A 16,298-nucleotide genomic window follows, 5' to 3' on the forward strand; every position below is an offset into this window, starting at 1 on the left:
GGAGACTGCGGAAATGCCCACTTGGTGTGCCTCATTAATGTTAACAGTCTCTTTGTTCCCATCTCCTGCTGCCTCCCATCAGGGGGCTCAGCGGATGTCCGGCTTCCAGTCAAAAAGGAAAAGGTTCCGAGAACAAGGGCTCTTTGAGGATGCCAAGCTCCTGCAAGGGGGCTCTGCTCCACTCTGTCTGTCTCTGAGGGACGGTCTCCCCTGAGTATACACAAAAGGTGCCTAATAAATGCTTGCTGAATGAGTGAGTACACAAACTGCCCAAAGCAGAACTGGCTTGGCTAGAAGCCCAGGTTCAGCTAGCTGACTCTCTCTTTACTTCCTCCCCTTGCAAAAGGCAGGAGGATATGCCAACGACTAATCTGACTGAATGCCCAGCTTGTGGCCTCAGGTGGCCTTGGCCCAAAGGAGACCCCATTCAAAGTCATGTCACTGGGCATTACCTAGAACAGAGGTAGGCTAATGAGGGTATTAGAAGGAAAATGGGTACAGCTGCCTTTGTTTGGTGATAATGCTGGTTAGCAACAGCTTAGAAACTCCTGCTCTGGAAAGCAGGAAAAGAAAGCTTAAGTCAGGAAGGGCAGAGAGATTTGGGCCCATGCTCACAAGCAGATCTGAGCAAAAAGGGCCAGGCATCCCCAGCCCCCAAAACAGGTCTATGCTTTCAAATACTGGCAAAAAAAGTCTGGGATCACTGGTTAAGAGAAAGTCCCTAAACTCAAGACACCAGAATTCCAATAGAAGCTGCCTTGGTCAACCACTGTACCTATCTGTCTTATTGGTCAAAATCTCATATGATACTCCTAGCACAGTGCTTTAAACCTAACCCACCTTCATGCTGGTGGGCTTCTCTCCTTGAAATCCAAGTAGAAGTCGTATAGTACCTTGATGAATAGAAGAGTCCCTTTGTTCCAAGTTAGTACCAACTCTGAGCTCAGTTTTTTTCTAGCAGAGACAAGGGGGAAGCTTGGCCTCATGCAGGAGTATGGAAGGGGCACTTATCCACATTGATTAGTTTTCTTTGTCCTGTCTCCACTGATACTGACAGTGGTGAAGAGGGCTGTCAAATGATTCAGAAATAAAGTGAAATGAGGGTAGGGAGGGTGGCCACAAGGCTGCAGTAGCTTTGTTAAGGAAGAACCCCAAAGATGAGTACAGTGTATTGAACAAAAAAGGGGTATCATTCTGGGAATACAGCACCATCTACCTCACATACCAGACTTAAGCCTAACCCTTAAAAATAACAGTTTTCCGCTGGGCACGGTGGCTCAAGCCTGTAATCCCAGCACTTTGGGAGGCCAAAGTGGGTGGATCACGAGGTCAGGAGTTCAAGACCACCCTGCCCAGCATGGTGAAACCCCGTCTCTACTAAAAATACAAAAAATTAGCTGCAGATGGTGGAGTGCGCCTGTAGTCCCAGCTACTTGGGAGGCTGAGGCAGGAGAATTGCTTGAACCTGGTAGGTGGAGGTTGCAGTGAGCCAAGATTGTGCCACTGCACTCCAGCCTGGGTGACAGAGCGAGACTCCATGTCAAAAAAAAAAAAAAGAAAGGTTTTCTCAGCTGGGCATGGTGGCTGAGATGTGTGAGCCACACCTGTAATCCCAGCACTGTAAGAGGCTGAGGTGGGTGGATCACGAGGTCAGGAGTTCAAGACCAGCCTGGCCAAGATGGAGAAACCTCATCTCTACTAAAAAAAATACAAAAAATTAGCCAGGCATGGTGGCAGGCGCCTGTAATCCCAGCTACTCAGGAGGCTGAGGCAGAGAATTGCTTAAACCCAGGAGGCGGGGGTTGCAGTGAGCCAAGATGGCACCACTGCACTCCAACCTGGGCGACAGAGTAAGACTCCATCTTAAAAAAAAAAAAAAAAAGGCCGGGCGCGGTGGCTCACGCCTGTAATCCCAGCACTTTGGGAGGCTGAGGCGGGCAGATCATGAGGTCAGGAGATCGAGACCATCCTGGCTAACACAGTGAAACCCTGTCTCTACAAAAAATCCAAAAACAAACAAAAAAATTAGCCAGGTGTGGTGGTGGGTGTCTATAGTTCCAGCTACTTGGGAGGCTGAGGCAGGAGAATGGCCTGAACCCGGGAGGCGGAGCTTGCAGCAGGGAGCTGAGATCAAGCCACTGCACTCCAGCCTGGGCGACAGAGCAAGCAAGACTCCATCTCAAAAAAAAAAAAAGTTTTCTCAACACTTATCACAGTCCCCACACAGGCACCCTGACTACTTATTTTCTTCTGTAATGTATTTCCATAACTACACAGTCAACACAGATACCACAGCTTTGTAAGCAACTTACTTAAATAGCTTGTACCAATAGTGTCATTAATAGAGACATAGACAATGTAGGGAATAGGAAATCTGTAGTTTGTAAAGGGTTAGAGAAACCTGTATTCAAGTATTAGCTTCATCATCTGCCCATACTGAGAGCCTGTCATTCCTCAATTATCAACAGGGATGAATTCTGCTCTCCTACTTCACAGAATTACTAAGATCAAGAGAGTCAGTGAACATTTTCACTAAATGAGCATTTTCATTTCAATGAAAATGCTATGTGAACAGGAACTATGATGGTCAATAGTTATTATTCAAGGATAGCAGATGTGGCTGAGTATGACCACAGGCAACACAAAGAAAACTGACTAAGGAAGCCCCAACTGCAGGACACCCTGGCCTTCAGCCTGAGAGTTAAATGTAACAGAAAGCACTGCTGTCTATTCCAGGATGGACTGGAGGAAATTTTCTGCCTGAAATCCAGTCCTCCCAATGGAGACCTCTCTGTTCATCCTTCTATTTTGAAGGTCAGAGGGCATAGGTAACATAGGTAGCAGGAACCTCTATCTGTAGGCAGAGAGGCACAGGCAATGTATTTGAAACACAGATTTTGTAGTCTGAGCTGAGTACGGGCCAGTCACAGGACAGTCATGTGGCACTGGCAAGTGACAAACCCTCTATGCCTTATCCTTGTGACAAAGACAAGAGAGTCTTCCATACGGAATTTTTGAGGAATGAGTGAGAACGTATGTGAAAACATTCAATATAGTGCCTGGCACATGGTAGCAGCTTGACAAATGTTAGCTATTATTTCTATGAGTTTATCCAGTCATTGGGTCAATCTGCCATTTAAAGGTCCCTCCACTAGGAGGCAGATATGCATATAAAGAAGCAGTAAAAGAAGGAAATTTTGGCATTTGTCCCCAGAGCCCCAGTGCTCTGCCATGGATGGAGGTCAAAGTTGTTATCTAAAGATGGCTTAAAGACCAAGGACCTTTTATCATTTCAGCCATTCAAACAGTAAATATTTAGAGAGCCATTATTATATTGTGATCCTGAGAAGGAGAAATACAGAGCAGAGGCCGAGGATTAAGAAAGAAAACCTTTCTGGTGGCGCATGCCTGTAGTCCGAGCTACTCAAGAGACTGAGGCAGAAGAACTGCTTGAATCCAGGAGGTGGAGGTTGTAGTGAGCCAAGATTGTGCACTGCACTCCAGTCTGGGCAAGAAAGGGAGACTCCATCTCAAAAAAAAAAAAAAAAAAAAAAAAAATGCCCAGGCGCGGTGGCTCACGCCTGTAATCCCAGCACTTTGGGAGGCCGAGGTGGGCGGATTACCTGAGACTGGGAGTTCAAGACCAGCCTGACCAACATGAAGAAACCCCTTCTCTACTAAAAATACAAAATTAGCCAGGCGTGGTGGCGCTTGCCTGTAATCCCAGCTACTCCAGAAGGCTGAGGCAGGAGAATCGTCTGAACCCCGGAGGCAGAGGTTGCGGTGAGTCGAGATCGCACCATTGCACTCCAGCCTGCGCAACAAGAGTGAAACTCCAGCCGGGCGCTGTGGTTCATGCCTGTAATCCCAACACTTTGTTTTTGTTTTTTTGTTTTTGTTTGACACGGAGTCTCGCTCTGTCGCCCGGGCTGGAGTGCAGTGGCCGGATCTCAGCTCACTGCACGCTCCGCCTCCTGGGTTTACGCCATTCTCTTGCCTCAGTCTCCTGAGTAGCTGGGACTACAGGGGCCCGCCACCTCGCCCGGCTAGTTTTTTGTATTTTTTTTAGTAGAGATGGGGTTTCACCGTGTTAGCCAGGACGGTCTCGATCTCCTGACCTCGTGATCCACCCATCTCGGCCTCCCAAAGTGCTGGGATTACAGGCTTGAGCACTGCGCCCGGCCAATCCCAACACTTTGGGAGGCCGAGGTGGGCAGATCACGAGGTCAGGAGATCGAGGCCATCCTGGCTAACATGGTGAAACCCTGTCTCTACTAAAATCACAAAAACAAAATTAGCCGGGCGTGGTGGTGGGTGTCTGTAATCTCACCTACTCGGGAGGCTGAGGCAGGAGAATGGCGTGAACCCAGGAGAAGCAGCTTGCAATGAGCCAAGATCGTGCCACTGCACTCTAGCCTGGGCGAAAGAGCGAGACTCCATCTCAAAAAAAAAAAGAGAAAAAAGAAAAAATTTCAAAATCACTCATTTTCTGAGGCACTGGGGGAAGATGGATCAGAGAAAAACAAAACTTCCGAGTACAAAGTTTCAAAATGGCTAAGGACTCTCCAAGGAAGTGACATCATGGAATATATGATCTAGAAAAGCTGTAGGAGGCCATCCTTCTGACACCAACTAACCTAACCCCAAGCCAAGATATTCTTTAATTCATCCAGCCAGCCCTCTGGCAAATCACAAATCTGGGTTAGGAAGAACATTACTGTCTCCTACACACATAGAAAAGGAAGAGGAGAACAGAAAAAGCTATAAGGGATCAACCCTGTGATTCTGAACGTATGGCAGCTGAAGCCTGGGTAAAAGCCATTTAGCCAGATGACTTACAGTGCTGGGGCAAGAAGCCACATTTCTCTTCTCCTGACCCCGGACCACCAATCCTGCCTCATGCTGACTGTATTTATGTTATAAAGCACATTAAACTATAAACACCTGTACCCATCCCACTCCACCAGACACCACACTTTGTGTTCCTAGCAACTTATAAGACCATCCTGAGGATGGACAGGAGAGAAAGGCTGATAGCAGAATCATAAAACATTTTTTGTTTGTTTGTTTTTTGAGATGGGAATCTCCCTCTGTTGCCCAGGCTGGAGTGCAGTAGCACGATCTTGGCTCACTGCAACCTCTGCCTCCCGGTTCAGGCAATTCTCCTGCCTCAGCCTCCTGAATAGTTAGGACTACAGGCTCCTGCCACCATGCCTGGCTAATTTTTTGTTTTGTTTTGTTTTGTTTTTGAGACCAAGTCTCGCTGTGTCGCCCAGGCTGGAGTGCAGTGGCGTGATCTCGGCTCACTGCAAGCTCCGCCTCCCGGGTTCACGCCATTCTCCTGCCTCAGCCTCCCGAGTAGCTGGGACTACAGATGCCCGCCACCACGCCCAGCTAATTTTTTGTATTTTTAGTAGAGACAGGGTTTCACCGTGTTAGCCAGGATGGTCTCGATCTCCTGACCTTGTGATCCGCCTGCCTCGGCCTCCCAAAGTGCTGGGATTACAGGCATAAGCCACCACTTCCAGCCTTTTTTTAGTTTTTTTGAAATGGAGTCTTGCTGTGTCGCTTAGGCTGGAGTGCAATGGCAAGATCTCAGCTCACTACAACCTCTGCCTCCTGGGTTCTAGAGATTCTCCTGCCTCTGCCTCCTGAGTTCTAGTGATTCTCCCACCTCAGCCTCCCAAGTAGCTGGGATTACTGGCGCCTACCACCACGCCTGGCTAATTTTTGTATTTTTAGTAGAGACGAGGTTTCACCATGTTGGCCAGGCTGCTCTCAAAGTCCCGACCTCAGGGTATCTGCCCACCTTGGCCTCCCAAAGTGCCAGGGTTACAGCCATGAGTCACCGAGGTGCAGTAATGCCTGTAACACAGGATGGGAGTTCAAGACCAGCCTGGCCAGCATGGTGAAACCCCATCTCTACCAAAAATACAAAAATTAGCCAGGCATGGTAACACATGCCTATAATCCCAGCTACTACTTAGGAAGCTGAGGCAGGAAAATCACTTGAACTCGGGAGGCGGAGGTTGCAGTAAGCCAAGATGGCACCACTGCACTCCAGCCTGGGCGACAAGAGCAAAACTCCACCTCAAATAAATAAATAAAATAAAATAAAGTGGGCTGGGTGTGGTGACTCATGCCTGTAATCCCAGCACTTTCGGAGGCCAAGGCAGGTGGATCACCTAAAGTCGCGAGTTCGAGACCAGCCTGATCAACATGAAGAAACCCTGTCTCTACTAAAAATACAAAATTAGCTGGGCATGGTAGTGCATGCCTGTAATCCCAGCTACTCGGGAGGCTGAGGCAGAGAATCGCTTGAACCCAGGAGGCAGAGGTTGCGTTGAGCTGAGATCACGCCATTGCACTCCAGCCTAGGCAACAAAGCAAAACTCTACCTCAAAAAAACCACAAAAGAATAAGTAATAAAATAAAGTGAACACCAAGATAAAGCTGCCAATTTGCCTGTCCTCCAAATAGCTTTTCCCTTGATATCGTAGTTTTGGGTAAAGCTGTCAGAGTGCGTTAAGGAACCTAGAAAAAAGCAAGCTTCTCTTTGTCACCTTATTGCATGCCTCTAAGTATGTTCCCTCTCCAGTTATGTCCCCAGAAGCCCAGAAACAGGCACAATGCAGTTAGGATGCTGACTTGGACGGCTAGGGAGTATAACATAACACCTTTATCACCCAATCATCACTTATTAAGATAAAGGGGGCCAGGCGCAGTGGCTCACACCTGTAATCGCAGCACTTTGGGAGGCCGAGGCGGGCAGATCACGAGGTCAGGAGATCGAGACCATCCTGGTTAACATGGTGAAACCCCGTCTCTACTAAAAATACAAAAAAAATTAGCTGGGCGTGGTGGCAGGCACCTGTAGTCCCAGCTATTCGGGAGGCTGAGGCAGGAGAATGGCATGAACCCGCGAGGCGGAGCTTGCAGTGAGCCGAGATTGCACTACTGCACTCCAGAATGGGTGACAGAGTGAGACTCCGTCTCAAAAAAAAAAAAAAAAAGATAAAGGCTGGGTTGAGAAAGCTATAGCAGAGCTTGCTTTACTGTGTCAGGCAACTGTAGAAGGAGGACTACCACCTTCAGCTATTACATAGAGCTGGATTCACTGGCCAAATTTCAGAACTAGCCAGGCTCTGAGTCTTATGCTCCCTCAAAGAAATGAAGTCCAAAGGCTGGACCATTTTTAACTTCTGATGATGATTTCACAGGGCAGGGGCTGGCAAACGACAGCCTGTGTGCCTGCTCCATTTGCTGTTTTTTTTGTAAAAAGTTTCATTGGAGGCCGGGCGCGGTGGCTCAAGCCTGTAATCCCAGCACTTTGGGAGGCCGAGGCGGGCGGATCACGAGGTCAGGAGATCGAGACCATCCTGGCTAACATGGTGAAACCCCGTCTCTACTAAAAATACAAAAAATTAGCCGGGCGTGGTGGCGGCGCCTGTAGTCCCAGCTACTCGGGAGGCTGAGGCAGGAGAATGGCGTAAACCCGGGAGGTGGAGCTTGCAGTGAGCCGAGATCGCGCCACTGCACTCCAGCCTGGGCGACAGAGCGAGACTCCGCCTCAAAAAAAAAAAAAAAAAAAAAAAAAAGTTTCATTGGAACACAGACACCCTCATTTGTTTATTGTCTGTGGCTGCCTTTGCCCTACAACGCCAGAGTTGAGTAGATGCAACAGACCACATGGCCCACAAAGCTAAAATTATTGGCTATCTAGGCTTTACAGAGAAAGTTTGTTAGCCCCTGTCATAAGGGACTCAGTTAAGGTGCTGAGCCACCTTTTCTATCAAAGGGAAGCCTAGCTGCCTCACTGATTTCTCCTTTGTGCTCTAAATGGAAGGTCTACTCCAAATTTAGGGCTGTTTTTACACCTGAAGATACTATACATGGTAATGTGCCAAGAATAGACTCTTTTCCTTGCAGATCATGTATTACAGGGAGAGAAGGTAGGAAGGAGTCTGGGAAAATATGAAGTATAAAACCCCAATTCCAGCAAGTTAAGACAAGAATCATAACAGATTTTAAAGGCTCAATCTTCTGGAAAGTGTATTATCAGGAAAATGCCCAGAGAGACTGAGAAAGCCAGCTCTCCATCTCTTCTGAGGGCAAAAGCTCCTTTACTTCCTGTGAACTAAAGTCATACTGGCTCAGAAGGTAGGCAGCAAAGCCAAAGGGAACTGTCTGTCTCCATGGCAGACTGTACTCAGAGAGTTTGAAACAAGAGAATAGCATAGTTTATTTCAGAGATATAGTAAGTAATCTGGACTGTGAGTTTTCATGAAATTCTCCATGAAGGTTCAAACTGAAACACCTTTTTAAAGGGTGATATATATATATATTTCCTCTGAAGCTCTTTATGGTTTTGTTGTTCAACAGAAAGCTATCAGCAACAATTAAAATTGATATATATCGGGGAATTACAGAATTTAGAGCAGACCCCTACTGGCTGGACACAGTGGCTCAGCACTTTGGGAGGCCAAGTTAGGGGGATCACCTGAGATCTGGAGTTTGAGACCAGCCTGGCCAATATGGTGAAACCCCGTCTCTACTAAAAATACAAAAATTAGCCAGGCATGGTGGTGGGCACCTGTAATCCCAGCTACTCGGGAGGCTGAGGCAGGAGAATTGCTTGAACCTGGGAGGGAGAGGTGGCAGAGAGCTGATCAAGATCGCGTCATTGCACTCCAGCCTGGGTGACAAGAGCAAGACATAGTCTTTTTTTTTTTTTTTTTTTTTGAGACTGAGTCTGGCTCTGTCGCCCAGGCTGGAGTGCGGTGGCCGGATCTCAGCTCACTGCAAGCTCCGCCTCCCGGGTTCACGCCATTCTCCGGCCTCAACCTCCCAAGTAGCTGGGACCACAGGCGCCTGCCACTTCGCCCGGCTAGTTTTTTGTATTTTTTAGTAGAGACGGGGTTTCACCTTGTTAGCCAGGATGGTCTCGATCTCCTGACCTCGTGATCCGCCCGTCTCGGCCTCCCAAAGTGCTGGGATTACAGGCTTGAGCCACCGCGCCCGGCCAAGACATAGTCTTTAAAAAAAAAAAAAAAAAAAAAGAATGTCAAAATTCAAGGTCAATGAACTCCAGATGTGCTTCAGGGACAGCCCAAACATAGAGACAAAAACAAAGAATCACACATGCTTCCCTAGGATCCAGATTACTTACATTTCTGAAGTCCAGTGTTCATCTGCGTGTGAGAAAGAAGCTGAAAGGACAGGTCACCTGGCCCTGGTAGACAGGCTAGCATGGCAGACCGGCATCAACACAACATGGGGCAGTGGCTCACACTGTAATGAACAAAAACAAGGTCATGAAACACAAGGCAACTCATTTGAAGAAGACACTAGGAACACTGGATATGAGTAGCAGGAGGCCCAAGTTTAGACAGATAAAGCAATTTAATTAGCAGTGTGTTAGTTGAAAATATACTTACATCTTTATCTGTGACAACTTGCTGTCAAATATCACTATGGTTAAAATGATTTTTCAGTTACCACAGATGTATGGGTGGGAGAAATAAAACTGGAAAGTACCTGTTCATACAACTGGAAAGTACAGGTGCATTTGTAATGTCTCAGTATTCCTGAAGAGAGTGGGCCCTCATAGGGCCTGGCTCTGCCAGCCCATTTATAGCCCTGGTTGGAGACCAGCCAGCCATTTTCAGAAACAGCACAGTATATGATTGCAAAAGTACCCAATGTCTGACTTGTGAGCCAGTAATATGAACCCACTTTTATTTTATTTAATTTTTTGAGATGGAGTTTTACTCTTGTTGCCCAGGCTGGAGTGCAATGGCACGATCTTGGCTCACTGCAACCTCTGCCTCCCGGGTTCAAGCAATTCTCCTGCCTCAGCCTCCCGAGTAGCTGGGATTAAAAGCGCCTGCCACCACACCCAGATAATTTCTTTGTATTTGTAGTAGAGATGGGGTTTCACCATGTTGGCCAGGCTGGTCTTGAACTCCTGACCTCAGCTGATCCACCCACCTCGGCCTCCCAAAGTGCTGGGATTACAGGCGTGAGCCACCACACCCGGCCGTGAACTTACTTTTATTTATTTATTTATTTATTTTTTGAGACAGAGTCTTGCTGTCCCCTAGGCTGGAGTGCAGTGGCGCAATTTCAGCTCACTGCAATCCTTGACTCCTGGGTTCAAGCGATTCTCGTCCCTCAGCCCCTCCAGTAGCTGGGATTACAGGCACATGCCACCATGCCCAGCCACTTTTTGTATTTTTAGTAGAGATGGGGTTTCACCATGTTGGTGAGGCTGGTCTCAAACTCCTGACCTCAGGTGGTCCGCCCACCTCAGCCTCCCAAAGTGCTGTGATTACAGTCATGAGCCACCGCGCCCGGCCAAACTCACTTTTAAATGGAAGGAGGAGGAAAGCATCCTAGGAGGCACAATTAACCACTGTTAAAACAAATTCTGTTTGCAAATTTCTGGAGATTCACCCTTCCTATTTGCCTGTCACGCAGTTAGACCTCATGAACTAGCCCCCCACCCATCAAAAGAAATGCATTGCTCCCAGACTAAAGCAAGGAGATGACAGGCTGCCAGCAGCTCTCTTTGTGCAGGCGATCCTGACACGTCAAGACGGCATAAGTTTCATTAGTGATGTTTGCCAACCAAGACATACACAGCCCAAGCAAGCAGACACTGATGGGGCCTTCTGCAGCGAAAGAAGCCCTGTCAACAATGCAAGCTCCTTATGTAACAGAAATACGATTTTCCTAAATAAGTACATGAACTTCTTTTCCCATATTTCAGAAATCAAGGTGGCAAATTATGGCTTTAGATCCCAGCAAAAAAGGAGTGGGGGAAAAGCTCAAAAGTTAAAAAAAGACGACAGAAACCTCTTTATTTTCTTTAGAGGGCTCTCTCAGGTATATTAAACTACCTTGTCATGATGAGTATCAGAGGGCTCCAGCTTCCAAGACCAGGTAGCTGAAAAGATACTTTATAAAAGAGGCTGCTCAAATTGTGTCTAAGATAGCAACTGCAGAAAGAACGGAAGATTGAATGCCTTAATGAGAACAGAGCTGTCCAAGAGTTCTGGCACAGCTTCAGTCTTTTTAAGGTCTCTGGTGAGTGGGAAACGGAATGTACACAGTGAGCCAACTTCAGTGCAAGAAAAAAAAAGTCTTGGCCAGGCGCGGTGGCTCACACCTATAATCCCAGCACTTTGGGAGGCCAAAGTGGGCAGATTACCTGAGGTCAGGAGTTTGAGACCAGCCTGGCCAACGTGGTGAAACCCTGTCTCTACTAAAAATACAAAATTAGCTGGGTGTGGTGGCGCATGCCTGTAATCCCAGCTACTCAGGAGGCTGAGGCAGGAGAACTGCTTGAACCCGGAGGGCAGAGGTTGCAGTGAGCAGAGGCTGCGCCATTGTACTCCAGCCCAGGACACAAGAGTGAAACTCTGTCTCAAAAAAAAAAAAAAAAAAGACTTCTGTTGGGATCAAGGGACTGAAGTACTGCTCACAATCCCTTCCCTTGTGGATGCTGATCTTTACATAATAACTTCTCCCTTAAGGTCCTAATACAGCTGAAGGCAAACTACAAGGAAAGGAAGGGAATTAACAAGTACTGGGAGCTAAAACTGTGAAATGGGCTGTATGAGGGGCTTTGGTGATGTTTTCTTAATTGAGTCTCCCAAGCCTTCTTGGAAATAGGTAACAAACTTCACCCGTCATCTCATCATCTCTAGCTGGGATTACTATTAGCCTTCTAAATGGTCAGTTCCACGCTTACCCTTTATCACCCAATCTATTCTCTATTCAGCAACGTTAATTCTTTTTTTTTTTTTTTTTTTTTTTTGAGATGGAGTCTCGCTCTGTTGCCAGCCTGGAGTGCAATGGCGCAATCTCAGCTCACTGCAACCTCCGCCTCCCGGATTCAAGCCATTCTCCTGCCTCAGCCTCCTGAGTAGTTGGGACTACAAGCGTGTGCCACCACGCCCGGCTAATTTTTGTATTTTTAGTACAGACAGGGTTTCACCCTGTTGGCCAGGATGGTTGACCTCGTGATCCACTCGCCTTGGCCTCCCAAAATGCTGGGATTACAGACGTGAGCCACCGCGCCTGGTCAATTATTTTAACTGGAAGTCAGAGCAGCTCAAATATCTCTAATGACTTTCCATCTCAGAATAAAATACAAAATGCTAACATGGACCCCAAGGCCCTCCATGATCTACTACTACTGGTTCTCTGACCTCACCTTCTGACCTACCCTGCCCTCTCTTGCTGACTTACTTCCAGCCACCATGGTCTCCCTGCAGCTCCTTCAATGAGCCAAACACACTACCTTCAGGACTTTGTCCTTACCATTCCCTCTGCCTGGAATGTTCTTGCCCCAGACGTCTACTTGTCTTTCTAGCTCCCTCACTTCATTCAGGTTTCTGCTTGAATGTCACTTCCTAAGGGGAGGGCTTCTTTGACCTCCATGTCTAAAGCAGTATCCTTATTTCCCTCATTTTTTTCTTTTAAAATCTATCCTGAGACCCTGAACTCAACAATTCCTCCCACACAATTAACCCCAGGCACGTGGTCCTTCCTGTTGCTAACTCCTCTATTTCCCTCAGTTTTTACCACCGTCATTACCACCTGTTTTACTACCACCTGTTTTACGACCATCTCTCTCCACTCTACCAGGATATAAACTCTGTAAGAACAGACCCTTGGTTCATTTTGTTCATTATTATATCTAGAAAAGCAGCAACTACTAACACTTACTAGGCTCTCCATAAATAACTGTTGACCATATAAAAGAGAGATTGTTAGTAATTTTCTGAAGTTGTCATTTAATCTATATATGTCATTAATCTATTAATGATGGCAGAGCCCAGGACTGAAACCCAGATTTGACTTTTCCCAAAGCCTGTGCTCACTCTTCACCTCCAGGCTCTATCAGTTTCCTTTTTTTTAAGACAGCCTATCACCCAGGCTGGAGTGCAGTGGTGCCATCTTGGCTCACTGCAACTTCCACCTCCCATGTTCGAGCGATTCTCCTGCCTCAGCCTCCCAAGTAGCAGGGATTACAGGTATGCACCACCATGCACAGCTATTTTTTTTTTTTTTTTTGACACAGAGTCTTGCTCTCTCGCCCAGGCTGGAGTAGAGTGATGCGATCTGGCTCACTGCAAGCTCCGCCTCCCGGGTTCACGCCATTCTCCTGCCTCAGCCTCCCGAGTAGCTCAGACTACAGGCGCATGCCACCATGCCCGGCTAATTTTTTGTATTTTTAGTAGAGATGGGTTTCACCATGTTAGCCAGGATAGTCTCAATCTTGTGACCTCGTGATCCGCCCGCCTCGGCCTCCCAAAGTGCTGGGATAACAGGTGCAAGCCACCACGCCCGGCCCTAACTTTTGTATTTTTAGTAGAGACGGGGTTTCACCATGTTGGCCAGGCTGGTCTTGAACTCCTGGCCTCAAGTGATCCGCCCACCTCGGCCTCCCAAAGTGCTGGGATTACAGGCGTGAGCCAAAGTGCCAGGCCATATCAGTTTCCATTTTGAATAGTACATTCAGTAGGTTCTAAGGTTCACAACGTCTATGATTAAGAGGCAATTTGGGCCGGGTACGGTGGTTCAAGCCTGTAATCCCAGCACTTTCGGAAGCCAAGACAGGTGGATCACGAGGGCAGGAGATCGAGACCATCCTGGCTAACACGGTGAAACCCCGTCTCCACTAAAAAATACAAAAAACTAGCCGGGCGAGGTGGCGGGCGCCTGTAGTCCCAGCTACTCGGGAGGCTGAGGCAGGAGAATGGCGTAAACCCGGGAAGCGGAGCTTGCAGTGAGCTGAGATCCGGCCACTGCACTCCAGCCTGGGCGACAGAGCGAGACTCCGTCTCAAAAAAAAAAAAAAAGAGGCGATTTGATTGAGATATATATATATATATTTGTTTGTTTGTTTTAAAGGAGAGGGTGCAATCATGCTCCCTAGCTAGTAAAAGTCCCATCTTGGCCTTCTAAGAGACAGATAGGTAAATGAAAAGACTGCTAAATCCATGGTCAGACAGCATATAGAAGGCTTTATAAAATAACAGGAAAACTCAGAACACTAAATAAGACGGTGCTTTCTTAGACTCTGCAGTTGGCCTCAATCATACACTGCAGTCTCTGGAATATTACCTTTTATGATTTTGGAAGCTGATACTCACCTACAGGAATAACTGAGGAAGGTAGAGTATCATTAGTCTTATTTTCACCTTTATGTGTATATCAATGTTAAGTGAACAAGAGCAAGAGGAAAACCATATATTTAGTATTTTACAACATATATAAAACAACAACACTGGCCGGGCATGGTGGCTCAAGCCTGTAATCCCAGCACTTTGGGAGGCCAAGGCAGGCGGATAACAAGGTCAGGAGTTCGAGACCAGCCTGGCCAACATAGTGAAACCCCCGTCTCTACTGAAAATACAAAAAATTAGCTGGGCATGGTGGTGGGCACCTGTAATCCTAGCTACTCACGAGGCTGAGGCAGGAGAATCGCTTGAACCTGGGAGGCGGAGTTTGCACTGAGCTGAGATTGTGCCACTGTACTCCAGCCGGGGAAACAGTGCGAGACTATGTCTAAAAAAGAAAAAAGGCCGGGCGCAGTGGCTTAAGCCTGTAATCCCAGCACTTCGGGAGGCCCAGACGGGTGGATCACGAGGTCAGGAGATCGAGACCATCCTGGCTAACATGGTGAAACCCTGTCTCTACTAAAAAATACAAAAATAACTAGCTGGGCGAGGTGGCGGGGGCGCCTGTAGTCCCAGCTACTCCGGAGGCCGAGACAGGAGAATGGCGTAAACCCGAGGGGCGGAGCTTGCAGTGAGCCGAGATGCGGCCACTGCAACTCCAGCTTCGGCGACAGAGCCAGACTCCGTCTCAAAAAAGAAAAAGAAAAAGAAAAAAAACCTCCCCTCCTCACCAGCTTTAAAAAAGGACTGGAAAGAAATACTCTAAAACATAAAAAACATGAACAGCCACTACTATCTGGGGCAATTTTTTGTCTTTATACTTTGGTATGTATATTATTTCTATAAATAATTTTAAAATAAGGGGAAAAAAATCACTGATAAACCAAAAACCTCAACCTTAAGAAACATTCACATCTGCATAGCTGATATTCTGATGATGGGGATACAAAAACACATTCACTCAGTGGTCTTGCAGATAGCATTTTTTTTCCTGTATTTTTTGGAAATAAACAATCTTTGTCTTTTTTTCTCCTCCTTCGGGGAACTTTATGAATCCAGAAGAAGCCAATGTTTGAATGATTACTTCAACCTCATTTATCTATTAAATCCTGATACCTGCAACCAAAAGGTGAGTAGGGGATGTGGATCCTAAGAGGTGACCTGTAACATATTGCCCCTCAAACCACACCTTTGGATTTCAATAGAAAGAACAGAGAGAATTAAACCAACTAGGGCCATGTGCAGTGGCTCACGTCTGTAATCCCAGCACTATGGAGGCCGAGATGGGCAGATCACAAGGTCAGGAGTTCGAGACCAGCCTGGCCAATATGGCGAAACCCCGTCTCTACTAAAAATATAAAAATTAGCTGGGCGTGGCGGTGGGTGCCTATAGTCCCAGCTACTCGGGAGGCTGAGGCAGGAGAATCGCTTGAACTGGGGAGGCGGAGGCTGCAGTGAGCTGAGATCACACCATTGCACTCCAGCCTGGGTGACAGAGCGAGACTCTGTCTCAAAACAAAAGAAAAAACAGCTAAACTATGGCAAAGAGGCATTAATGAATTTACTGATAGCAAACAAAGAAGTAAAGATAAGAGGTGAATTCAGTAAAGACTCCAGAAAGTCAACTTTTGGTTTGGGCAGGAGGGAGTGAACCAGTAAGAAACAGAGCTTGGAGTCCTCCGTGGTTACAGTCCCAAGAAGAAACTTCCAGCAAGTCTAGAATACTCTAGAGCTCTCACTGGCATCAAACCAACTGCTAAGATTACAGCCCATAATTTGTGACCCTTGCTTTAAGAATTCTGGGATGCACGGCAGGTACGGTGGCTCATGCCCAGCACTTTGGGAGGCCCAGCACTTTGGGAGGCCAAGACGGGTGGATTACCTGAGGTCAGGAGTTCAGGACCAGTCTGGCCAACATGGTGAAACCCTGTCTCTACTAAAAAAATACAAAAAATTAGATGGGCATGGTGGTGGGTGCCTGTAATCCCAGCTACTTGACAGGCTGAGACAGGAGAATTGCTTGAACCTGGGAGGTGGAGGTTGCCATAAGTTTATATCACACCATTGCACTCCAGCCTGGGCAATAAGAGCAAAACTCGGTCTCAA

General features: G+C 47.2%; 1 protein-coding gene across 10 annotated transcripts in view; it reads right to left on the reverse strand.

Moving 5' to 3' along the window:
- Nucleotides 1-16,298, reverse strand: part of FAM222B (family with sequence similarity 222 member B) — a 111,065-nt gene that overhangs the window by 5,171 nt on the left and 89,596 nt on the right. For 9 of the 10 annotated variants that reach the window (XM_003912520.3, XM_009189981.3, XM_009189980.3 and 6 more), the window contains one exon: nt 9,170-9,291. In XM_003912520.3, the coding sequence (XP_003912569.1) occupies nt 9,170-9,251 (82 nt within the window). In that variant the 5' untranslated portion in view covers nt 9,252-9,291. Of the gene's footprint in view, nt 1-840; nt 1,070-9,169; nt 9,292-16,298 lie in introns of all 10 variants that reach the window. The other variant, XM_021928869.2, reaches the window with a different exon arrangement.

Source organism: Papio anubis, chromosome 17 (assembly GCF_008728515.1).
Source record: "Papio anubis isolate 15944 chromosome 17, Panubis1.0, whole genome shotgun sequence".
NCBI classification, from domain to species: domain Eukaryota; kingdom Metazoa; phylum Chordata; class Mammalia; order Primates; family Cercopithecidae; genus Papio; species Papio anubis.